This window comes from Nycticebus coucang, chromosome 2 (assembly GCF_027406575.1).
Source record: "Nycticebus coucang isolate mNycCou1 chromosome 2, mNycCou1.pri, whole genome shotgun sequence".
NCBI classification, from domain to species: Eukaryota; Metazoa; Chordata; class Mammalia; order Primates; family Lorisidae; genus Nycticebus; species Nycticebus coucang.
The window spans coordinates 131,930,959-131,957,824 of NC_069781.1; the positions used below are offsets into that span (position 1 = coordinate 131,930,959).

The 26,866-nt window shown below is 42.8% G+C and overlaps 1 protein-coding gene across 3 annotated transcripts in view; it reads right to left on the minus strand.

Moving 5' to 3' along the window:
• Positions 1 to 26,866, minus strand: part of PCSK6 (proprotein convertase subtilisin/kexin type 6) — a 208,581-nt gene that overhangs the window by 154,405 nt on the left and 27,310 nt on the right. For all 3 annotated transcript variants that reach the window (XM_053581857.1, XM_053581856.1, XM_053581858.1), the window contains exon 2: positions 7,810 to 7,914. In XM_053581857.1, the coding sequence (XP_053437832.1) occupies positions 7,810 to 7,914 (105 nt within the window). The remainder of the gene's footprint in view (positions 1 to 7,809; positions 7,915 to 26,866) is intronic.

Genomic DNA, 26,866 nt, shown 5'->3' on the forward strand with positions numbered 1-26,866 from the left:
AGAATTTTCTCCAAGATACAGGCCACTCACTCTCCACCCTGCAGAACCCAGGCCTCCTCTGGGGCCATCTTTGCACAGAGTACCCTGTCACTCCTGTTCCACTGATCTAAGCCTTGGTGCTGCCTATATATACCCAACTTCCCCGCCCTGTGGAAACAAACAACTACAACCTGGCTTTCTCACTAGAGGAATTAAATGCACCAGCCCCTTTGAAAAACAGTGCCTCAAGTTCCATGGTGTGAGCACAACTATGTATAATCACACTCCCATATGATGAGGTGAGAAGATGTATGGTGAGGTGCCCAAGCACACAGTAATCCCTTCATCAACATTAAATTCCTTTCCCGCGCTGAAGGAATAATAGGATTATTGCAATGTCTTTTATCTGTCTCTATCTTTCCATCTATCTATCCACTCACCCATCTGTCCATCCAGCCACCTATAAAAAAATCCAGAAATATATTCAAGACATGTTGGCCTCTTCATAGCCTATTTCCATGAATGAGCTCTGAAGGGACCCCTCTCCCACTCATGATGCCTCAGAGAAGAGTAATTCAGGGATAACCTGTGTCTTCCAACCTCCCCCAGCTCAATCAATACAAAAAGCTTCACGAGTGTTAGTGAGATAGCTTGGGGCTACACCAAGAACTCATTTTTCCATGGAAACTAATGTCTTCTGAGAATAGTAGAAGTGGCATCACACACGAGCTAGGGACCCCAAACCAGCATTTAGCATTTTGATTTCTATGTTCCAAAATTATAATTCACCAATGGCCACATTCCCTGGTGCTATGACTGCCTCTCACATGAACTTGATGTTCCCTTGAAGCACCTGTTATCCTGTGATCTATCACTTTCCTTTTTCTAGGTTAATATAAGGGTACACACAATTAGGTTACATTATTTGCATTTGTAAGGTGAAGTCTAAAGCATGAGTTGCAGTAGGAAATGTGCCATATACCCCTGCATTATACCCAAGAGGTGGGAACTTACCTAGCCTCAAGCCCCTCCCCTCTTCTTAATTTAATTGTGTTTTTCTCTCTTTTGGGCCTATAGTTGTTCGATCTACTAGTTTCAGATTAGAACTTGGGATGCTGAGTTGCATCCGGTCCAGAGTGGGTCCTGGTGCCCGAGGTTTGTGTCCATTCTGCCGCGAGGAGGTCCCGTTGCAGAGGACAGGAGGTTCGGGAAGCGGGCTAAAGGGCCATTTGGATTTACATATATTGAACCAGCCTGGACACCCTGGGATAAAACCGACTTGGTCGAGGCGGAGCAAGATGGCAGCCGAGTAACAGCTTCCTTGAATCTAGGCACCGTGAGTCTGGGGAGATAGGATTCCAGGCATCTCTGGCTGGTGGGATCTGCCTATCATCACTCCTGAGAGGATACAGGGAGTCAGCGAGAGACTTCTGGACCCCAAGAGGAGGACTAAAACAGTGGAAAACCATCCACAGGCACGAGAACTTAAAGAGCAAGAGGAATTGAAAGGAAAATTAGGGCAATGAAACAGATAAAAGAAATCACTCATGAGGAAGAATCAGCAGAAAACTCCAGGCAACATGAAGAACCAGTCCAGAACAACCCCGCCAAGGGACCATGATCTAGCTACTACAGAGGATTCCACCTATACAGAAATGTTAGGAATGACAGAAAGGGAAGTTAGAATACACATGTTGAAAACAATGAAAGAAATGATGGAAACAATGAAGGAAACTGCTAATAAAGTGGAAAATAACCAAAAGGAAATCCAAAAACAGAATCAAATAAGAGATGAACGATATAAAGAATATAAAAAGGATATAGCAGAGCTGAAGGAACTGAAACAGTCAATCAGGGAACTTAAAGATGCAATGCAAAGTATCAGCAACAGGTTAGACAATGCAGAAGAAAGAATTTCAGAGGTAGAAGACAAAGTTTTTGAGATAACTCAGATAGTAAAAGAGGCAGAAAAGAAGAGAGAGAAAGCAGAACGTTCACTGTCAGAATTATGGGACTTTATGAAGCGTTCCAACATACGAGTTATAGGAATTCCAGAAGGGGAAGAAGAATGCCCCAGAGGAATGGAAGCCATACTAGAGAATATTATAAAAGAAAATTTCCCAAACATCACCAAAGAGTCTGACGCACTGCTTTCAGAGGGCTATCGGACCCCAGGTCGCCTCAACTCTAACCGAGCTTCTCCAAGACACATTGTGATGAACCTGTCCAAAGTCAAGACAAAAGAAAAGATTCTGCAAGCTGCCAGGAGTAAGCGCCAGTTGACCTACAGGGGCAAATCCATCAGAGTGACCGCAGACTTCTCTAATGAAACTTTCCAAGCAAGAAGACAATGGTCATCTACCTTTAATCTACTTGAACAGAACAATTTCCAGCCCAGAATTCTGTACCCTGCTAAGCTAAGCTTAAAAATCAAATCAAATCATTTACGGATATACAAACATTGAGGAAATTCGCCACAACAAGACCAGCTGTACAGGAAATAATTCAACCTGTTCTGCACACTGACCACCACAATGGATCAGCAGCAAAGTAAGAACTCAGAAATTAAAGGACAGAACCTAACCTCCACACTGATGCAAAAGATAAAACTAAGCAATGGACTCTCACAAAATAAGACGAATAGAATACTACCATACTTATCAATCATCTCAATAATTGTTAATGGCTTGAATTCCCCACTGAAGACACATAGATTGGTTGACTGGATTAAAAAACACAAGCCATCCATTTGCTGTCTGCAAGAAACACACCTGGCTTCAAAAGACAAATTAAAGCTCCGAGTCAAGGGTTGGAAGACAATTTTTCAGGCAAATGGAATTCAGAAGAAAAGAGGAGTTGCAATCTTATTTTTAGATACATGTGGATTTAAAGCAACTAAAGTCAAAAAAGACAAAGATGGTCACTTTATATTGGTCAAGGGAAAAATACAACAAGAAGACATTTCAATTCTAAATATCTATGCACCCAATTTGAATGCTCCCAGATTCTTGAAACAGACCTTACTCAGTCTGAGCAATATGATATCTGATAATACCATAATAACAGGGGACCTTAACACTCCTCTTACAGAGCTGGACAGATCCTCTAAACAGAAACTGAACAACGATATAAGAGATTTAAATGAGACCCTAGAACAACTGTGCTTGATAGACGCATATAGAACACTCCACCCCAAAGATAAAGAATATACATTCTTCTCATCACCCCCATGGAACATTCTCCAAAATTGATCATATCCTGGGACACAAAACAAATATCAACAGAATCAAAAGAATTGAAATTTTACCATGTATCTTCTCAGACCATAAGGCACTAAAGGTGGAACTCAACTCTAACAAAATTGCTCGACCCCACCCAAAGGCATGGAAATTAAACAATCTTCTGTTGAATAACAGATGGGTGCAGGAAGAAATAAAACAGGAAATCATTAACTTCCTTGAGCATAACAACAATGAAGACACAAGCTACCAAAACCTGTGGGATACTGCAAAAGCAGTTTTGAGAGGAAAATTCATCGCTTTAGATGCCTACATTCGAAAAACAGAAAGAGAGCACATCAACAATCTCACAAGAGATCTTATGCAATTGGAAAAAGAAGAACAATCTAAGCCTAAACTCAGGAGAAGAAAAGAAATATCCAAAATCAAATCAGAGATCAATGAAATTGAAAACAAAAGAATCATTCAGAAAATTAATGAAACAAGGAGTTGGTTTTTTGAAAAAATAAATAAAATAGATAAACCATTGGCCAGACTAACGAGGAATAGAAAAGTAAAATCTCTAGTAACCTCAATCAGAAACGATAAAGGGGAAATAACAACTGATCCCACAGAGATACAAGAGATCATCTCTGAATACTACCAGAAACACTATGCCCAGAAATTTGACAATGTGAAAGAAATGGATCAATATTTGGAATCACACCCTCTCCCTAGACTCAGCCAGGAAGAAATAGAGCTCCTGAACAGACCAATTTCAAGCACCGAGATCAAAGAAACAATAAAAAATCTTCCAACCAAAAAATGCCCTGGTCCAGATGGCTTCACTCCAGAATTCTATCAAACCTTCAAGGAAGAGCTTATTCCTGTACTGCAGAAATTATTCCAAAAAATTGAGGAAGAAGGAATCTTCCCCAACACATTCTATGAAGCAAACATCACCCTGATACCAAAACCAGGAAAAGACCCAAACAAAAAGGAGAATTTCAGACCAATCTCACTCATGAATATAGACGCAAAAATTCTCAACAAAATCATAGCCAATAGATTACAGCTTATCATCAAAAAAGTCATTCATCATGGTCAAGTAGGCTTCATCCCAGGGATGCAAGGCTGGTTTAACATACGCAAGTCCATAAACATTATCCACCATATTAACAGAGGCAAAAATAAAGATCACATGATCCTCTCAATAGATGCAGAAAAAACATTTGATAAAATCCAGCATCCTTTTCTAATTAGAACACTGAAGAGTATAGGCATAGGTGGCACATTTCTAAAACTGATTGAAGCTATCTATGACAAACCCACAGCCAATATTTTACTGAATGGAGTAAAACTGAAAGCTTTTCCTCTTAGAACTGGAACCAGACAAGGTTGTCCTCTGTCACCTTTACTATTCAACGCAGTGCTGGAAGTTCTAGCCAATACAATTAGGCAAGACAAGGAAATAAAGGGAATCCAAATGGGAGCAGAGGAGGTCAAACTCTCCCTCTTTGCTGACGACATGATCTTATACTTAGAGAACCCCAAAGACTCAACCACAAGACTCCTAGAAGTCATCAAAAAATACAGTAATGTTTCAGGATATAAAATCAATGTCCACAAGTCAGTAGCCTTTGTGTACACCAACAACAGTCAAGATGAGAAGCTAATTAAGGACACAACTCCCTTCACCATAGTTTCAAAGAAAATGAAATACCTAGGAGTATACCTAACGAAGGAGATGAAGGACCTCTATAAAGAAAACTATGAAATCCTCAGAAAGGAAATAGCAGAGGATATTAACAAATGGAAGAACATACCATGCTCATGGATGGGAAGAATCAACATTGTTAAAATGTCTATACTTCCCAAAGCAATCTACCTATTCAATGCCATTCCTATCAAAATACCAACATCATACTTTCAAGATTTGGAAAAAATGATTCTGCATTTTGTATGGAACGGGAAAAAACCCCGTATAGCTAAGGCAGTTCTCTGTAACAAAAATAAAGCTGGGGGCATCAGCATACCAGATTTTAGTCTGTACTACAAAGCCATAGTGCTCAAGACAGCATGGTACTGGCACAAAAACAGAGACATAGACACTTGGAATCGAATTTAAAACCAAGAAATGAAACTAACATTTTACAGCCACCTAATCTTTGATAAACCAAACAAGAACATACCTTGGGGGAAAGACTCCCTATTCAATAAATGGTGTTGGGAGAACTGGATGTCTACATGTAAAAGACTGAAACTGGACCCACACCTTTCCCCACTCACAAAAATTGATTCAAGATGGATAAAGGACTTAAATTTAAGGCATGAAACAATAAAAATCCTCCAAGAAAGCATAGGAAAAAACACTGGAAGATATTGGCCTGGGGAAAGACTTCATGAAGAAGACTGCCATGGCAATTGCAACAACAACAAAAATAAACAAATGGGACTTCATTAAACTGAAAAGCTTCTGTACAGCTAAGGAGACAATAACCAAAGCAGAGACAACCTACACAATGGAAAAGGATATTTGCATATTTTCAATCAGACAAAAGCTTGATAACTAGGATCTATAGAGAACTCAAATTAATCCACATGAAAAAAGCCAACAATCCCTTATATCAATGGGCAAGAGACATGAATAGAACTTTTTCTAAAGACGACAGACGAATGGCTAACAAACACATGAAAAAATGTTCACCATCTCTATATATTAGAGAAATGCAAATCAAAACATCCCTGAGATATCATCTAACCCCAGTGAGAATGGCCCACATCACAAAATCTCAAAACTGCAGATGCTGGCGTGGATGTGGAGAGAAAGGAACACTTTTACACTGCTGGTGGGACTGCAAACTAGTACAACCTTTCTGGAAGGAAGTATGGAGAAACCTCAAAGCACTCAAGCTAGACCTCCCATTTGATCCTGCAATCCCATTACTGGGCATCTACCCAGAAGGAAGGAAATCCTTTTACCATAAGGACACTTGTACTAGACTGTTTATTGCAGCTCAATTTACAATCGCCAAAATGTGGAAATAGCCTAAATGCCCACCAACCCAGTCATGGATTAACAAGCTGTGGTATATGTATACCATGGAATACTATTCAGCCATTAAAAAAAATGGAGACTTCACATCCTTTGTATTAACCTGGATAGACGTGGAAGACATTATTCTTAGTAAAGCATCACAAGAATGGAGAAGCATGAATCCTATGTACTCAATTTTGATATGAGGACAATTAATGACAATTATGGTTATGGGGGGGGAACAGAAAGAGGGAAGGAGGGAGGTGGGTGGGGTCTTGGTGTGTGTTACACTTCATGGGGCAAGACATGATTGCAAGAGGGACTTTACCTAACAATTGCAATCAGTGTAACCTGGCTTATTGTACCCTCAATGAATCCCCAACAATAAAAAAAAAAAAAAAGAACTTGGGATGCTTGTTTTTCCATTCTTGAGATAATTTACTTAGGAGAACATTTTCCAAATCCATATGGGTAAATACAAAAGATGCAAAGTCTCCATCTTTTTATGGCTGAATAATATTCCATGGTATACATATGTACGTTTACTGATCCATTCAAGGATTGATGGGCCTATCTACCCAGAATAAAAAAAAAAATCCTTTTACCATATCACATATTTTTCTTGCTTCATTTTCTCTTGGCCTCCCTGCCAGCTCTCTCTCTGCTAGGGAGAGAGTCAGCCACATGGAAAGTATTCCAAAAATGCTTGTTGAATGAATGAACTCATCAAAGGCTCATTTGGTTATCTTAAATTTTTAACCTTACCAATATCTAAACCTCTTTTCAAATCCTACTTATGTTAATCTCAAAGATCACAAGAATTTTTAAGGAAAAAAATTATATTTACTGTCCCAATTTTCTTTTTTTTTTTTATTGTTGGGGATTCATTGAGGGTACCATAAACCAGGTTACAATGATTGCATTTGTTAGGTAAAGTCCCTCTTGCCATTGTGTCTTGCCCTTTACTGTCCCAATTTTCAAAAGTATGTGTTATGACAACCACCAAAACATCCCTCTTCCTGGTCTTTAATTTCATTATTAAAATCTTTTGAATTGCCTGGTGTTTTCCCTTTATGAGCAACATTTACATATGTATCTACTGTAATTATTGTGTACTTTGTTGATTTTAAAAATGTCAATAAATCTATACTCATGTGATTGCTGTTTCAAACTAAAGTCAAGAATTTAAATTCTCAAGTCTGACAAGGGATGCAAATATCTGGGGCGTTTTCAGTGGTTCTCAACCTCCTAATGCCACAACCCTTTAATACAGTTCCTCATGTTGTGGTGACTCCCAACTATAAAACTGTTACAAAAATAATAATTATGAAAATAATTTTATGGTTGGGGGTCACCACAACATGAAGAACTATATTAAAGGGTCGTGGCATTAGGAAGGTTGAGAACCACTGGTTTAGATGGTCTGATATGTTATCTACACATTTGTCTTGTTTTATTAGAAACGGATGTTAAAAACTTACGTCATCTAGAATCATGTTAAAACCCACTCGGCCATTTTTAGAAGCATAGACCTAAACACTGCAGCCCTTAGGAAAGCATCCAGCCCATCTGTACCTGAGGGTCCATTCTGAGGAAGTTGTGAGGGCCTCTGCTAGTCAAGGTCGATCTTTTAAAGGTTTTGCTATGATAAAAATGATAGTAATCTTCCAAAGTTCCAATCTGCAAAACAGGAAGCAGAATAACCATCAATTAGTACAGTTTTACAAACAGCTTCAAAAGTCCTCCATCCCACCAGGATCTTTACCTTATCTCAGAGGTTTATTTTCCCAGAGGAAACATATGCTCCCTCATGCTTCCCCTATATCTCTGGCATGTGGTCAGTGTTTATGAACGTTAAGGTGGATTTAGTTACTCATTTTTAGATAAACAACTCTAAGTAATATAACCACTGTGATAAAAATGTGTCAAATGGTTTATGAAGCGAGTGTATGATGCCCCATGATCATATCAATGTATACAGTTATGATTTAATAAAAAAAAAAAAATATTTCCCACGAAGCACACACTCCACCAAATCTTATAGTAGATGGATAATACCACTTAAAGTTTGTACTATGTTGGTTGAGTCTTTTAAACAGAAATTAATGTTCATTTAGGGCCGAGTATCCCTGAAGTAGCTAAGTTGGTTACACCAAAATATTCATTTATAAACAAACCCTGTCCTCTCCAATCCATGGGGAAACTGAAATATCAAAGAATGAACACTCACTCTCAAATGCAACAAAGAAGCCAAAGAAAACACGTGGATTCATCTGCTTGGGGATTGTGAAAAGGTCAGATGAGAACATCTTAACCTCTGGGTGTCCCAGTTTTCTGCCAGGGGCGGTTGGTCTGGACAGACTTCAGCTTGAAGACTGGATGGACCCAAGGGTGGCCGTGTGGTTCAACCCTGGCCTTCCAGCTCTCCCTGCAGCCCCAACATGCCCTCTACCTGACAGCTGCTTCTTCTAAATTTCACCAGTTACAGAAAATTGCTAGTTAATCACTAACCTCAAAAAAAAGTTTTAAATAAAGAAGGACTGAGTATTATAGACACTCTCTCAAGTTGCCCTTGCAGACTTAATTATCCTAGTTTCTTTTCCAGCTTCTGATTAAAGGATGAATTTAAGACTAATTGTCATCTATAGGAGTTCTGTAGTGATTACAAACATGGGGTTTAGTTGGGTAAACCTGGTCCAAACCCCCCTGCTCCCCACCATTTATTATTGTTGTTCTTGTGCAAGGAGATTCAACACCTTATGTGTAAAATGAGGATAAAGCTCCTTACCCCTTGGAGTTGTTTAAGTGGGACTAACATCTACCCAACTCACAACAATCCCTTGGATGTCCCCACCTCACTCATAGCCATTTTGTCTATGACCTAACTTCAGGAGAGTTAATTGGCCCAAGCAGAGACTGGAGGAATGTGGATGCTGCAAGTGGCCATTTCCATATCTTTGCACAAGAAGTTAAGGCAGGTGTACAAGAGAGAACCCTCCAGCCTCTCTACTAACTTTGTTCTCCCTTCCAGCAATCCTGGCAGTTTGGATGCCTCCTGTTCCTGGGCTTAGGAAACACCCCTTTCTCCTTAAAATAAAGACTCTCCTTTTTCGCTTAAGCTTACTCCAGTGTGTTTTTTCTTGCTTATAACCACAAAACATCAAATACTAAGATAGCCATGAAGATCGATTATTATCTATATAGTGCCCAGTTTAGTGGGTGCTCGACAAATGGTGTGGGAATTGGGATTCTCTCTCTGGAGTCTCTCGAAGCCTCCTCCATTCCTCCTCTGGGTCCGGGATGCCACATCTAAGTCTCCACCTAACTTGACCCTTTCCTACTGGGTTACCTGGGTTTACCCTCTGAAATTTCCTCATGAGAGTGATAACTACCCCCTAAAGCAGGGGTCCTCAAACTTTTTAAACAGGGAGCCAGTTCACTGTCCCTCAGACCGTTGGAGGGCCGGACTATAGTTTAAAAAAAAAACTATGAACAAATTCCTATGCACATTGCACATATCTTATTTCGAAGTAAAAAAACAAATCGGGAACAAATACAATCACACCACCACATGTGGCCTGCGGGCTGTAGTTTGAGGACCTCTGCAATTGCTCCAAGATTTGGATGAGATAAATACATGTGAAAGAGCTAGCAGAATGTCCAGCAGGATTTCCGTAAACGGTTTTCTGCGATTCTGATCCTCAGTTCTACCTCAAGCCATTTTTCTGCCATCACAAACCTCATTATTTCTGCCCTGTTTTGCCCATAGCACTTTTACTTTTCTTTTCACAGTTTAAGTCACCTTGCTCACTTCTTCAACAAAGTTAATTGCTGTATGTGTCAAAAGGCTCCTCCCAGCGTATGCTAGTTATTTATGCTATTATTTAGAGGCATATCATAGAATCTTAATTTAATCAACACTTTTGCTTATAAGCTGCCACCATCCCTGGGAGATGTTACACAACTTTGGGTCTTTTAATGCCAGGCTTTCAAGTCAATTCCCATTCAGGGACAAGAAGGAACTAAGAGTTGAAGAAACCAGTGGGTGAAGGAAGAGATTCACTGCAGAGCTGCTGACCCTTAGTAAGCCCATGTCAAGGTGGCCCTGGAAGCCATTCAAGGTAGCACCTGGTCCTTGGGAAGACCCAGCCACCCTCTCTTCAAAGGCTAGTCCTAAGGCATCCAGCACACTGCCTCTGGGCTGCCCCAATTCTTCTTAGCAAGGCTCCATGGGATCCGGGCTAATGTGAGCTATTCTCTCTGAGCAATCCAAGAAAGGAACAGATGGTCCCCACAGCACTGACTAGGCAAACTGCCTCTGGGGGCAGCAGTGGGCAGCACCACATCTGTTTGGTTACTTATGCCCTACCCAGCATGAGGTCTGAGGATCTGGAGAGGGCTATGCCCACTGCAAGGAAAATAGGGACACCAACCAAGGTCACCTTTCTACCTTGCAAAGCCGGCTTCAGAAGAAGTAGAATCTGGTCATTCTAGTGAAACAACACAACATTTGTCCTTTTGAGACTAGCTCATTTCACTTAACATCATGTCCTCAAGGTTCATCCATGTTGTAGTGTGTGCCAGAATCTCCCACCTTCCGTTTTAAGGCTGATTAATATTCCATTATATGCATATACCACATAGCATTTATCCAGTCATCCCCTGACGGACACTTAGCTTGCATCTACCTTTCGGCTATTAAGAATAGTGTTGCTATGAACATGGGTGTGCAAATACCTGTTTGTGTCCATGCTCTTGGTTCTTTTGTATATGTTCCCACCTCCTGTGTTTTGATATGGCTTTATTCAAACAGAACCACACCCATTCACTTACCCACTGATCACTGCTGCTTTTGTACTACAATAGGGGAGCAGAGCAGTTGTGACAGAGACCCCATAGCCCACAAATCTAAAATAATTCATAGGTGAACTTTACAGAAAAGGTCTGCCAACCTATAATTTGCTATTGGGAATATTCTGGGAGTCCACTAAGTCTCTGGGGACGAGCACACACATGCTCTCTAAGGTTGGGAACTGGCAGTCCACACACTGAGGGACTCTGATAACACAGGTGCAGCTGCAATCCTAAACCTTCAGCATCTCATTTAATCACTGAGCCATCCTTTCTCTAGAATCCTTCTTTAGGGCATCTGACTCACATTGTCCTGACCTCTACACTCTCCCCACCCCTATATTAGGCATCAGGTCAGGAATGTGAGGTTTTCATGGTGGACAAAAGGCCAAAGAGAATCCAGGGTGGTGGCACAGGAGGCAGGGGCAGCTGACATCACCTAGAACACAGGCTGAGATGACCTGGCATTTATGATGCAGCCATTTCCTGCCTCTTGGTATCCACCCCTTCTCCAACTTGGGAGGCTGTTCCTTCAGATCTTGGGGTAACTTCATGGGGAAGGAAGACAAGATGCCAGACTGTGAGGGCCCCAGGCTCGGACAGGGTCACTCACCGGGATGTAGCCATTGATCTGGTTTGACATACCCTTTGGCCCTGACTCACAATTTGGGGTATGGGAAAGAACCACAGAGATGGCCCCATTTTACAGGTGGGGAGACGAAGGCCCAGGGAGGTTAAGCCCATGCCACACCATGGGACTCCTGATTCCTGAACCAAAAATCTCCTCAGTCTACCAGCAGACAAGCAGGTGATAATATTTGACAACAGGTGACATGGAGAGACACAAAATAGGTTGTTCCTCCCAGCACTGCAGTCTGACCATCCTTGGCCACATTCTGGGACAGTGTCTACCCCTGGCATTGGCTTTGCTCCTGGAATCGTGGCTCATGGGCTCTGTGTATCACATCTCGAATGGCGTCTGAGCAGCCTGCCTTCATCAACAGAGCAACAGCTCCCACAGGATGCTGCTACTAGAGGGTCCTGGCAGCCTCCTCCTCCTCCTTCTTCTGAGGAACAGAAGAGAAACTCCGATCCACCATCCCAGGCTGTGCCCCAGGCCTGCTCAGCTCATCAGCCCTTCATCTGCTCTTTAGCAATGAATCTGACCACCGGTCTGTAAGGTGTTGTGTTTTAAAATCACAACATATGATTTCAGTATGTTCATGTTCTCATTCATGCCCATGGTATTTTCACAATGTATTAGAGCCAGTCTCTTAGTGCACCATTCAAGAAAATAAATAATTTGCTGAATACAGAATGCTCACATCTCTTTACTCAACATTGATATATAATGGTATGGATTGGCTGATAAAATTGGTAACATCATTAACACATCATTAAAAAGCTTGCTAAATATTCTCGATGAGAACGTTGAAAGAAATGAGATCAAAGAACTCACAGTGAAGAGAGCTGAATGTAATGCAATTCTCTTTAATAGGATGCTCCATTAGACATTTAAAAAATCTAGAAAATACAAGCACATGATATAAAATATGGAAGGTACAAAAGGATACAGAGTTCATAGAGAATACCAATTTCTGCTCCTCCTCGTGTGCCCTAGCCAGAGTTTCCCAACTTTTACTGAGTGCTCCTGGCTTATAATAAGAGCAACTAATGCTTCTTAAGCACACACTGTCTTTCAGGTATCAAGCTCAGAGTTCAGATAAATTAACGAGCTTAATTCTCACAACAACCCTGCAGATGTGATGATCATTCTTATCTTGAAGATGAGGAAACTAAGGCACAGAGCAGTAAAATTATTCAAGACTACAAATTTAGTCAATAGCACAGCCAGGATTCTTTTATTTATAATTATTTTTGAGACAGAGTCTTTTTCTGCAGAAGCATGATCATGGCTCACTGCAGCCTCAAACTAATGGGCTCAGGTAATCCTCCTGCCTCAGTCTCCTCAGTAGTTAGGCTTACCTGTGTGCACCACCACACCCAGCTTATTTTTTACTTTTTATTTTTAGTAGAGATAGGGCCTTGCTATATTAACCAGGCTGGTCTCAAACTCCTGGCCTCAAGCAATCCTCTGGCCTTGGCCTCCCAGGATTCTTAATCATCTTACACCTTCTGCCTCTTGGCATAGTAAGACCACTAGTTGCTATGGGGGATTCCACGCACGTGGTTCTTGTCCTCAGCAGCAGATTCTGTCACTTAGAGCCAATGCCTGAACAGGTATTCCCTTTTCTTCCTTCCAATACAGAAATCATGGGAGAGATATATTATGCCTCATGTACATACATAGTCTGTCTGTATATATGTGTGTGTATCTATGGATGTATGACTGTTCTTACCTACACACACATATGTACACAGTTGTCCCTTGTTGTCCATGGGGGGTTCGTTCCAGGACCCCTTGCCTATACCAAATCTATGGATGCTTCAGTCCTTTATATAAAATGGTATAGAGACTCTACTGATCCACATACACATTATTCATTATGCCAAAGACTCCTAGATTGATAAATGAATTCTGCAAAATTTTGGGATACGAAATCAGTGTACAAAAATCAATAGCATTTCTATATATCAACAATGATCAAGCTGTAAAGCAAATTGTGAAATCAATTCCACTTAGAATTGGATTGAGTAGCTACCCGAAGAAGAAATTTAGGAATACATTTAACCAAGCAGGTGAAAGTTCTCTATAAGGAAAACTATAAAACACTGATGAAAGAAATTATAGATAACACAAACAAATGGAAAAACATCCCATGCTCATGGAGTTGAAGAATCAACATCATTAAAATGACCACATTGCCCCAAGTAACCTACAGAGTCAATACAAGTTCTATCAAAATATCAAATCATTTTTCACAGAATAAGAAAAAACAATCCTAACATTCATATAGAATGAAGAAAAAAGCTCAAATAGCCAAAGCAATCCTAAGCAAAAAGAACAAAGCTGGAAGCATCACATTACCTGATTTCAAATTATACTACAAAGCTACAGTAACCAAAACAACATACTACTGGTATAAAAATAGACACACAGACCAATGGAACAGAATAGAGAATCCAAAAATAAAGCCATATACCTATAGCCAACTGATCTTTGAAAAGTCAACAATACACAGTGGGGAAAGGACGCCCCTCAATAAACAGTGCTGGGAAAACTGGATAGATATGCAACCCCTATCTCTCACCATATACAAAAATTAACTCATCATAGATAAAAGACTTAAGTGCAATACTTGAAACTATAAAAATTCTAACAAACCTAGAAAAACCTCTTCTGGATATTGGCGTAGATAAAGAACTCATGACTAAGACCAAACAAATGCAACCTAAACGAAAATAGACTTTTTGATTAAACTAAAAAGCTTTTGGATACCATACAAAATATAGTAATCAATAGAGCAAGCAGACAAGCTGTAGAATGAGAGAAAATACTCACAAACTATGCATCTGACAAATGACTAATACCAACAACGTGTAGGGAACAAAAACAAACAAACAAAAATCCACCCAAATCAGAAGATATGAACAGACATTTATCAAAAAAAGACATAAATAGTCAATAGCATATGGAAAAATGCTCAACATCAATAATCATCAGAGAAATGCAAATTAAAACCACACTGAGATACCATTTTATAGGAGTCAGAATGATTTTTATGTAAAAATAACATATGTTGTCAAGGATGCGGAGAAAAGGGGTGGGTATGCAAATTACTACAACCTCTATGGAAAATAGTATGGATATTTCTCCAAAAAAAAAAAATTAATAGAACTACCCCCTTCTATCCAGCAATCTTACTACTGGGTATATACTCAAAGGAAAATGAATCATATCAAAAAGACTAGCACTCACATATTATGACAGCACTACTCAGAACAGCAAAGATATGGAATTAACCTAAGTGTCCATTAAGTGATGATCAGATAAAACAGTGTGGTATATATACCACGGAATACTACTCAGCCATAAAAAAGAATGAAATAATGTCTTTTGCAGCAACATAGATAGGAGACCATTATCTTAAGTGAAATGACCAAAATGCCAAGTCAAATGCCAAGTGTTCTCCCTTGGGGGGATTGTGTCACATACCAACAGGGCAGGCCCTTTCCAGCAGACTTTCCTTCAGGGCTGGGCCATATCTTCACCACTTTGTCCCCTGGCTGCGGGCAGAACACATGGATCGGCAGACAGCTTCCACCACTACAAGAGCACCAAAACATCACTGTGCACCCCTCGCCACCCCCATCTGTTTCTCCTCTAGAGGAATTCCCTGTCTTGGTGAAAGGCACCATCAAATCCTCCCATGTGACTTCTTAAGCCATTCCCAAATCCCCTATACTAGTGTGGGCACCCCTACTCCTCTGCTCAGACCCTCTCTGGCCTCTTTACGCTCTTCTGTACTGCAGCACTGACAGTCCCTCCCCAATTCCTCTTCATCTTAGAGCAGGGGTCCTCCAACTACAGCCCGCGGGCCACATGCAGCGATATGATTGTATTTGTTCCCATTTTGTTTTTTTATTTCAAAATAAGATATGTGCAGTGTGCACAGGAATTTGTTCATGGTTGTTTTTTTTAAACTATAATCCGGCTATAGTTTAAAAAATGGTCTGAGGGACAGTGACTTGGCCCCCTGTTTAAAAAGTTTGAGGACGCCTGCCCTAGAGGATGTGCAATGGATCCAGGGTGCCCAATTTGGGAGTTCCCTGCCTGCCTATGTTTCTCAGATACACATGCCACAGGCCAGATCCTGTGCCCCTTGATCCTGGACTCAAGCAGGTTGCTGGGGGACACAGGGTGGGGGAAGTGGAAGTTGGACTTGGGAGGCAAGGGAGCCCATGTGGTGGTCCAAGAAGTGGTGGTCCAAGAAGTGGTGATCTGGGGAAGCACCCATCCCAGTGGCTCCCTGTAGCAGCCAGGAAAACAATCTCTGAGCCTGGCTGAGGCTTTGCAAAGCCTTCCAGGCTCATCCACCCACCTCTGCTGTGGTGGAGTCAAGCCCCCTAAGGGCTCCACGGCCCCTCTCAAAGCCTGAGGCATTCAGTGCTCCACCTGAGGGACCAGAGCTCATCACAGACACAAAAGAACGTCCCTGTAGCTGGCTCTTTCCTGAAAGCATTAACCGCTGACAGAAGAACAACTCTATCAGGGGTCCTCAAACTGCGGCCCGCAGGCCACATGCAGCAGTGTGATTGTATTTGTTCCCGTTTTGTTTTTTTACTTCAAAATAAGATATGTGCAGTGTGCATAGGAATCTGTTCATAGTTTTTTTTTTAAACTGTAGTCCAGCCCTCCAATGGTCTGAGGGACAGTGAACTGGCCCCCTGTTTAAAAAGTTTGAGGACGCCTGCTCTAGAGAATAAAGCACGAGCCCTTACAGGGCACATGAAGGTCTCCAAGACTGGGATGCGACACCTTCTCTAGCCACAGGCCTGGCCCCTGCCCTCCTCAATTTCTGTTGTGCAGTGTAAGGGATTCTGCCCTCACTCACTGTTTCACACCCATACCTGCTCAAGCCAGGCCCTCACACCAACAAGACTAACTCCTAGTCTGTTTTTATCCATCACCCCAGCTGTCACTGCCTCTAGGAAGCCCTCCCAGACTTCCCAGGCCAAGTCATTCTCTGCCCTTCTTTCTATCCACCATAAGCTCTCAAGGGCAGGAACTATGACTTCTATCGATCCTCAGGCCCTGGCAGCATCTTGTATACAGGAGCTCAAAAAAAATTTTTTTAAATGATGAAATTAATAGACTTCTGGGTCCAAATGATACTGGGAAAACACACATCTCTCCATCCCACCTTCATTTAGTTGTCCACTGTAGTCCTGAGTCCAGAAGGGACAGCCGAGACTCCAGTGCTCCTGCAGAGACACTGTTGTCTTCCCTTGGGCTTTCCCTCTGCTGTCCTTCCAGGACAGTCCTGAGGTCGGAAGTGCAGACACCTGCCAACTGTGAGGTCTGAGCCAAGCTCACCCCCAGCCACCTCTCTGGCCTGAAGATTTGAGGCAGGCCATCTCCAACTCTGCATTCTTCATTCACACCCAGCTGCAGAGGAGATGAATCAAGGGACCCACAGGTGGGGAACAACATGAACAGTCTGCAAAACCAAACAAGGGAGGGGCTGATGCCAAGTGCTGGAGGAAGAGGTCTAGGCTGGGGAGTTTACAGGAAGGACCTCTCCTGGCAATTCTTTTTCCTTAAATACAAGTCTAGTCAGCTTCAAATCTCTTCCCTTAGAGAGGGCAGGTGTGAAAGATGATAGATCCCAGTGGGTGCTGCCAGCTTGGGCTCACCCTGCCTTCCTTTTTTTTTTTTTTTTGAGACAGAGTCTCACTTTGTCACCCTCAGTAGAGTGCCTTGGCTTCCTAGCTCAACAGCTACCTCTAACTCTTGGACTTAAGGAATTCTCTTGCCTCCACCTCCCAAGTAGCTAGGACTCAGGTGCCTACCATAACGCCTGGCTATTTTTAGAGATGGGTCTTTATCTTGCTCAGGCTGGTCTGGAACTAGTGAGCTTAGGGAATTCACCTACGTTGGCCCCCCCCCCAGAGTGCTAGGATTACAGGCATGAGCCACCATGCCCAGCCACCCTGCCTTCTTGGAGGAAAAGAAGACAATATTTTCAGTGGCACCTGTGGTTCAGTGGGTAGGGCACCAGCCCTATATACCGAGGGTGCCGGGTTTGAACCTGGCCCTGGCCAAAACTGCAACAAAAAAATAGCTGGACGTTGTGGCGGATGCCTGTAGTCCCAGCTACTCAGGACGCTAAGGCAAGAGAATCGCCTAAGCCTAAGAACTGGAGGTTGCTGTGAACTGTGACGCCACCGCACTCTACAAAGGGCAACAAAGTGAGACTCTGTCTCTAAAAAAAAAAAAAAAAAGACAATATTTTGTAAAGATCCTAAGGAATGAAAGAAAAAAAAAGATCCTAAGGAATGGAGAAGAGCCCTGTCTAAATGAGAGGCAGCAAAGTCACCAAGGAAACATGTCAGTCTATCCCAAATGACATCAAATGTTTTCAAAGGTCCACCTACCCACTGAGCTCCCTTGTGGGCGTAACTGCAGACACAGGTGCAATTCCTTAAGCCCTGGAGCCAGCAAGCTGGGTTTTGGGTAGAGGGATTGGCTAAGTGCATACTTTGGTCAGTCCACATAAACCCCAACATTACCCCAGGCCAGCCCAGCTAACCCCTGCCTCAGGGAGCAGCAGATAAGCAGCCACAGAATGTCACAATTCAAGGTCTCAGAAATGAATGGGCTGTAGATGATGCTCTGACTTTACAAAAAAACTATTCACTTTATCACTCCCAAAGCCTGCCCTTGGCTGGAAACAGATGTTCCAAGCCCAGTTCAGTCTGCAGCTGCAGCATGGTGGCTTCCGGAGCCACTTGCCTGTTCTCAGGGCCAGCATCTTCTCGGGAACTTGGCTTCTGGGAAGAGTCCGTGTCTGAAAGTCATTGGCTGTCTGAGTTCAGTTATATAATGTTACTGATCTCAGTTGGTCTGTTTAAGAAAAACATAACTAATTAGAGCCTATAAAAATCTATACACCAAATTAATTCTGTATTGCTCTGGTGATTTCTGCCTAAAAAGAATTATAAATATAGATGGCCACTGAACCTATATTTAGCTAGTACTGGGTTACCTCGTATTTATAATTAAGGAAATCCAGAGGGAGAGACAGAATGGACATTTTGTAGTTATTTTTTTTTTAAAGCACATTTAAGAAACTGCTTCCCATTACAGTCACATAGACACATAGCAACATTCTGTTATTGCAATAATTACAATCCTGACCCAAGTTAAGAACACTGCACAATTTCCCAGTCTCCTAAAATTACTTTCTCCAACACATATCCACCCAAACAGGACAATTAAGCTGCTCAACTTCCTACAAATTCCTGAAAAATCATTAAGTTTTACTTAGCAGACTTCATTTTTCTCTTCTTTTAAGTTGCCAAATCAAATGGTCTAGCTTCAGAGGAGAAAGCTTCATTCAGTAATTTTTTTTCAGTTTTTGGCCGGGACTGGGTTTGAACCCGCCACCTCTGGCATGTGGGGCCGGTGCCCTACTCCTTTGAGCCACAAGCGCCGCCCTGAAAGCTTCATTCAGATATGTGGCCTCAGCCTATATTTTTAACGCCCACAAAGAATTACTACCTGAAAAACTTTATTGTCTTTATTTTGAAGCTCTCCATTTTAAATCATTTACTGGTTGAAGGTTTCTTTATGGCTACACCTAAATCCAACACTTCTTTTGTATTCATTTTTTATTTGAAAATAAAGCATAAAACTCTTCTTTCTGAAAAATTTCAGCCTAGGTCTACGACACAGGGCACAGCATGGCATATGCGGGGAGGGCTGAGGAGAGGGCAGGGGTGCATCAGGACAAGGTACTAGTGAAGCCCAGCAGGTTAGGGGCAGCCCACCCCGAGCATCAGAGTCCAAGCTGGGTGAGGAAGTGCCCACTCAGGGAATACATGCGCAGAGGACATGGCAGATTGGTGACTCTCGGAAGACTGGTCAATTATGCTAACACATGAGGGGCAAGAGGAGGCAGATTTCTCCTTGTCGGAGGAGGGATATGTACATAATAGGAGAAATCTATAAAGAACTCTGTGGTATTGGTTTGCAATTAGATATCCATATAAATTCACAGCTCTCAATATAGTCAGAGAACCAAATACACAACCAAGTGTGTATGAGAGTGTGTGTTAGGTACAGACATGCCGTCTCCATCTCTCCTCATGGAGCAGGACTGGGAACAGCAACAACCAAGAGCAAGGAGCCCTCCTAGAGCCCAGATCTTGGATTCTCCAGGGCTCCTTGGAGAAACAGCTGATTTCCAGGGTTAGGGCAAGTACAAGAAGAACCTATAGGGAAGCTATGTATCGACGCCAGTGCCTATTCTACCCTCCAAAGCAATTCTGGAATTCTCTTTCTGGAATGACTATCAGAGCTGTCATTGTATGAGGTCTGACAACTAAGTTCTCAAACTCATCCTAGAAAAAGTGCTAAATACCTCACGGGCCAAGGAGAGTACTTTGAAGGTGACCATGGTGATATTCAGCACATAGCACTTTTTCTAAGGTGAGTTCATCAACTTAATTTTTGGACTTTACATTAACAGAAAATAGTCAAAGAAATAGTCAAAGAGCTCTAGAAACATATCAAAAGGACTTGGAGCCAGACTGACCAAATCAGGGGCAGATGAACATAAAAATAATCAATTCTTATGGACTATAATCCAGTGAACAAGAAGCCATGAGTCCCTATAGATATAAGTAAATTAATAATAAATTCAAAATTTTATAGGAACATCTGGCCATTTTTAAATAGTTTCAAAGTACCTCTCCCCCAAATACCTAACTATAAAGGCAAAAAGAGAAGCTTTACAATGCAAATCCTGGTTGGAACCACCTTAATCAAGTAATCAACATAAGGGTCACCAGTAATGGGATAAATTAAACATGGGCCATATGGCCAGACATAAGGAAAGAACACAGCTTCCACAGTGCATCTGGTGAAAGGGCACAACCTGAACCTGAACCTCGTCATGAAGAAATAGCAGACAGACACAAACAGAAGAGCAGTCCACAAAATAACTGGCCAAATTTGCAAAAGCATCCAGGTTGCAATTTATTTATGAAAATCCTGAGAAATGGGGGCTTATAGCAGGGTGGAGCAAAGCCACATTGGAACTTAGGGTGAAGAGAAAATCAGTTACACTGCACCTGGCTTTAGTTAGATTTTTGATATTTTGTTCATCATAGATTTAATGCGTTAATTTTAATTTTAAAAAAATAGCATTAAAAATGCTGCTTATCTAGATCACTGAGTTTTTTTGGCATCTCCTTATATTTTGCAAATATACTGGCCTTGCCCTAGTCCCCAACCCTTCTAAAAAAGACCTGCTGACTCAGGAGTTATGTTGAGCCACTCAGGTTCCTTTCCCGTGATGATTACTGTTGAGCAACTGGCAAAGTGACTGGGGGTAAGGATTAAAGGATAGTTAGGGGCCGGTGGTAATTCCCGGTTTCCATGGTTGTGCTCCACGGTTCTCCACACCGTCCTTGTTTATATGAAAGATACAGTACAGCAGCGGTTCTCAACCTGTGGGTCGCCACCCCTTTGTAACAATGGAAATACATCCTGCATATCAGATATTTACATTACAATTCATAACAGGAGCAAAATTACAGTTGCGAAGTAGCAACGAAAATAATTTTATGCTTGGGGGTCACCACAACATGAGGAACTGTATTAAAGGGTCGTGGCATTAGGAAGGTTGAGAACCACTGCAGTAGAGGGCATGAGGGCAGATGCAGCCAGGACTGTAACATTCTCTCTAGGGGTCAGACGAAGTTTTGTATTATACTTACAACTTTTCTATAAATTTGTGATTTTTTTTTTTATTAAATCATAGCTGTGTACATTAATGCAATCATGGGATCAAATCTATATACAATTTGAAATATTTTCATCACACTGGTTAACATAGCCTTTCTGGCTTTTTCTTAGTTATTGTGTTAAAACATTTATATTCTACATATACTAAGTTTCACAGGTACCCTTGTAAGATGCACCGTAGGTGTGGTCCCACCAATTATCCTCCCTCCACCCATCCTCCCCCCTCCCCTCCCCTCTCTTTCCCCTTTCCCCACATTCTTAGGCTATAATTGGGTTTTAGCTTTCATATGAAAGCTATAAATTAGTTTCATAGGCGGTGCCTATGGCTCAAAGGAGTAGGGCGCTGCCGGAGGTGGTGGTTCAAACCCAGCCGTGGCCAAAAACTGCAAAAAAAAAAAAAAAAAATCACTCAGCTTCAAAGGCAGTGGAATTTGTGATTTTTTTAAAATAAATTTTGAATTGCCATGAACTAGTGGGCCCATTATTTACTTTTTCCTTTTGGGTATGGAAGAAGGAAAGGGGTGCCTTATCTTCAGAAAGTTTCATCTGGAAAATTTGCCAGAGGAAAGACACTCTTGGTATAAGATTTGCTCTCAGCAGAGAACAGCTGTTTGTAGAGTAGAACGTGTCCATGACCTTTAGCACCAGTGGCTACACACAGCGCACCTGGGCAGGCTGGTGACATGAATCTGGATCCAAGAACACAGCTACACTGAGTACCCGAGGAATTCAGGTGGGGGCAGGGACATCTGGCTCCTGCCAGCACCCCCCACTCCCAGATGCCCCAGAAAGTAGGGTCATTGCTGGGCTATGGCTCAGGGCTGTTTGACTAAGGAAAGTCATGGTGGAAGAAGCTGCACGGTTTAAAAAGAAAGATTTTTGTCCTTATGAAAAAAGTACTAGAAATTCAAATCTTAATATCTAAAATAACCTCACTTGAGAGCAGTTACCCTAAGGGAAATTAAAAGGCATTTTGGAGAAATTAATCTTCAAATTTTTCACTTTAAAAATAAATACCTCCCATACCAAATAGAATTGAAAGCAGGGTCTCAAAAGATATTTGCACACCCAAACTCATAGCAGCATTACTCACAATAGCCAAGAGGTGAAGCCACCCAAGTGTTTGCTAACGGTTGAGTGGATAAAGGAAACATGGAATCTTCACACCATGCAATAGTACGAAGCCTCAGAAAGGAAGGAGATTCCCGCACATGCTAAAGCACGGACGGACCTTCAGGACATTACTCCCAGAGAGCCCTTCATAAAGGACACGTACTGTACCATTCTACTTCTATGAGGTCCCCAGAGCAGTCAAATTCAGAGATAGAAAGGAGAATGGTGGGTGTCAGGGGCTGGGGAGAGGGGCCAATGGCAAGTTAGTGTTTAATGGAGACAGAGTTTCAGTTTGGAAAAATGAAAAAGTTTTCTGGAGATGGATGGTGGTGACAAGTATACAACAATGTGAATGTACCTGATGCCACTGAGCTGTGTGCTTTAAAATGTTTAAAATGGTAAATTTTATGTTCTATGTATTTAACCACAATTTTAAAAATCTGTCCTCTACATCTGCCCCCCTTCCCTAAAATTGACACCTGTCCTGTGTCACTCAGGATGCTGGCACCCAGCTCCAGTGTGCCAGAAGCAAGTAGAGGCCTGAGAGGGAGAGAGCACAGTCAGCCCACAGGGCCAGAGGACAGAAACCAGAGCCGTGATGCTGCTCGACTGCAAAGAGTCATGATTCTCAGTTCCGGGCGGTGTTTCTATCTCCTCTGCCTCTCTCTTAGGTAAGGGACAAAGGACACAGGAAGGAGGTGTTGATGCTCTCAGAAATGAAGATGGCCTGAGGCCTCTGACCCCACCATCACTCTGCAGCCCCTGAGAAGTGGGTGATAAGAAGGTTGATCCTCAAACCCATCCCAAGGACAGCTTCAAAGGCCTGCTGACCAGGTGGCGTGGTGACCAAGCTCCCATCCTTGCCCTTGGGAGACAGGCAGCTCACAGTTCATATAGATATAGAAAACTTTAATCCACCTGCATCCATGGCCAAATTCAACATCATCAATTAAAAACAGACACAGAGAAATATGCACTGCTGTTCTGCTTCTGTGACTCACCCCCACGCCAGCAATTAAAAATGAAGAAGCTACTGATGAGGCAGCTGTCATGCCTTCACCAAAATAAAACTTGAGGGACACTCTTTTCCAGCTGCAAAGTACATCTTAGTTTGTAAACTAAAAACAGGGCTGCATGTAGTTATGTTCATGCAGCCTCTTAAAAATGGCACCTGGGACTTTTTCTGTAAGCCATGTGCTAAGGAGTCAGAAAGACCAGGTCCCAGCATCTCTGCACCCCTCTGGCCTCCATGCCTGCGCTCTCAAGGGAGGTACTACATCAGTTTTTCTCTCCGTCTCCTCCATGCTAACATCTGTGGTTTACAGAATATGTGCCAATAAATGATTTCAACAGAGCTTTCATATTCACAGTAAAACTTCAGAAGCATTAATTTTTAACTGAGACGTAATTGTTTGAAAGGGAAGTGGGAGAAAACAGATCATCCTCTTCTCCCTCTGCCCTCTCTCCTCCCTCCATGATTCACTATGTAATACATGAAGCAGCATGTTAGAAACAGGGGCCTGATGAAGACCCACGCACAGTCGCCAGCCCCTCTATCATCTGTTTATAGATGGCAACGCCTGCCCTAACTGCTGGCAGCTCTGTTTCTCCCTCTTCCTTCTGAAATCCATACCCTTGTCCTCTTGAGCCACTGTGGATCCCCACACGCATCTTTCCATTCCCCAACTCCTTCCAGGAGCAAGTATTTGAGAAACTACTTGAGCCAGGTGCTGTCACAGACACAGGGGACATAACAGGACCAACATGAGCCCAGGGCCAGCCTGCAGGTGAGAGGCTAATAATAGCGAGTACGATACCACACAGCAAGATGAAAGAGGCATCCTTAGAGGCTGCAGAACAAACATCTTTACTGGACTTTTAAGGCAGGGAGGAGGGCTGAAGGCAGAAGGGAGGGAGGTGGCAGTGAAGGGACTCCAGGCATCGCCTTACACACAGACCACAGAGGACACTCCAGTAGGACTCAACTCAGCAATGGAGATCTGGGGCCTCAGGCTTCTGAGATTTGAATCCCAGTTCCTCTGTTTAATTGAAAAGGGACTCTGGGAAAGTTCCTTAATTTCTCTTAGTCTTCATAATTCCCTTGCCATGCAATGGGATTAATAGCATTGACCCCACCCAGGGTTGCAGGGGGGATAAACCAGACACAATGCATATGAAACGCTTGGCTTAGCACACAGTGGGATGCTGGTCAGGTAGCTTTTTTCCTATTATTTCTTAAAGAAAGGAACCAGGGTGTAACTCACTTTGTGGAGAGGGTTGAGAATGGACTGCAATAAAGTTAGTTGGGTAACACATCCCATTTGCCCTTTGATTTCATTTCTAAAAACATAGTGTATTTCTTTATCACTGGGCCCTATGGGGAACACCTGAACACCACCACCCTACAGGGCCAGCCAAGGAGCCACACACAGGGGATAGTGCCCCACACAGCCTGCTCCAACCACCACCTTCCAGGTGTGCAACGTCACCTGTGTCTAATAATCCACTGGATTTTCCAGTTCCCTGAACTTATTTCTTATCCATTTATTTTTATAAAAGTCTTATAAAATAAGCCTGCAATCTCTGTCCAATTCCAGGCTGATAGATTTTTCAAGTCCAAAACTTCTAACTTGTAAAATGAATTCATGCCTTACATCATCTCTTATGTTCACAGGTCTGTAAAGGCAAGTCTGCTTCAAGCAAGAGATGTACTTATTAGGTTTTGTGAAATTCTGTCTGATGTATGCTCACCACCTACAGAGCTGACAACTGGTATCGCCAATACCCTCCCAGTGGATGCTCACAACATATCCCCTCCGCTGGTGGAACTGGGTCTGGCAATGCTTTAGGTGACTCCCAGCAAGGTGGCCACAGACACAGCACACCCTCCTCTCTGACGCCCTGTTCAGTGGCTGCTTTTCACAAGCTAGATCATCAAGCATCATGCAGTCAGAGCCTGATGTGGCTGCCACAAGTGTTTTCTTAGACAAGGACCAAGTCTGTCTAGCTATGTGTAGACACAGGTCAGGTCAGGGTGTTAGGAACATCTCTCGTGAAACTCAACTCCAGTGCTGTGTGGTGACCCTCTCCCTGGGTGGGTTTGACTCTCGGCAGCAGGCGGTCACCATGTGAAAAGGGTTTTCTGCATTGCTTTGAGCTGGGGCATGAACCGTAAAGACGCCGGTCAAGCAACTTGGCCCTGGCTGTGCACTGTCCTTGGACAACCACATGACCTGGTTTCTGGGGAGCCCTCAGTGCAAACCGGAATGAGGCTCCTGGCTGTGTTTGCTCCCCCGTCTCCAGAGACCACGCTCCATTCAAGCTTTCACAATGTGTTCCTTGGAGGGGAACAGACCTTAGCCTCCCAGAGCACATTTGATGGTGCCAAAGGTGCCCCCTTCTTGGCAGATCGGTTCCTTTCTAAGATTTCCATTTGGTTCCATTTCTCCTCAGTGACAACTACAGGCAAACTTTGTCAAATGACCACTTGAGCTCTCAGCAGTGGGTCTAATTACTCGCTGTACCCCTCTCTAACCTCTTTTTTTCCTGAATCCAGGCTACATTTAGCAGTTTGGGGCATACCCCTGTCAGTTTCCTCCATATACTTCACTTGGAAAAAAACAAACTGCCGCCTTCTATTTCATGTGATCACCCACACACGGCCGTGTAGCCTTCCCCCAAGGAATCCCCAAAGAAAGCAAACACTCCTCTGCTGCTCTGGTATTTCTCATACCCCCGTGGCTTGGTTGAAAGCCCTCACTGGCCAGACCACTCACTCCAGCAGCATGTGTCCTGGCTTTCTCCACCCCATCCCCCCAGCTAACATGGTGACGGCTCTCCTTCACTCTGAGACACATCCCGGGTTGAGCAGGAAATCCTGTGGCCATGGTCATCCCCCTGCGAAAGGATGCATCCAGACCAACACAGCACCCATAACCCAGCCTGCATCTCCTCTGCCTGGTCCATTCTCCCTACAGCCATCCTGCTCACCTTCCCCACATTCCTCACCACACTATCCATAGGTGCAGCCTATTCCCTGGCTGCCACTTTCTTCCAGGTAAACAACCCTCTGATACCCTGATTCTTGCCCGAACCCCTCCATCTCAGCACCTATTGCCCCAGCTGGGCCCCGCACCAAAGCCTCTGCCCCATCTAGCTTGACCTTGGATTATATGCAAATCTTCAGCATACATGAGTGCGCATGACATTGGTAGTCCCATGAGAGTGCAGGAT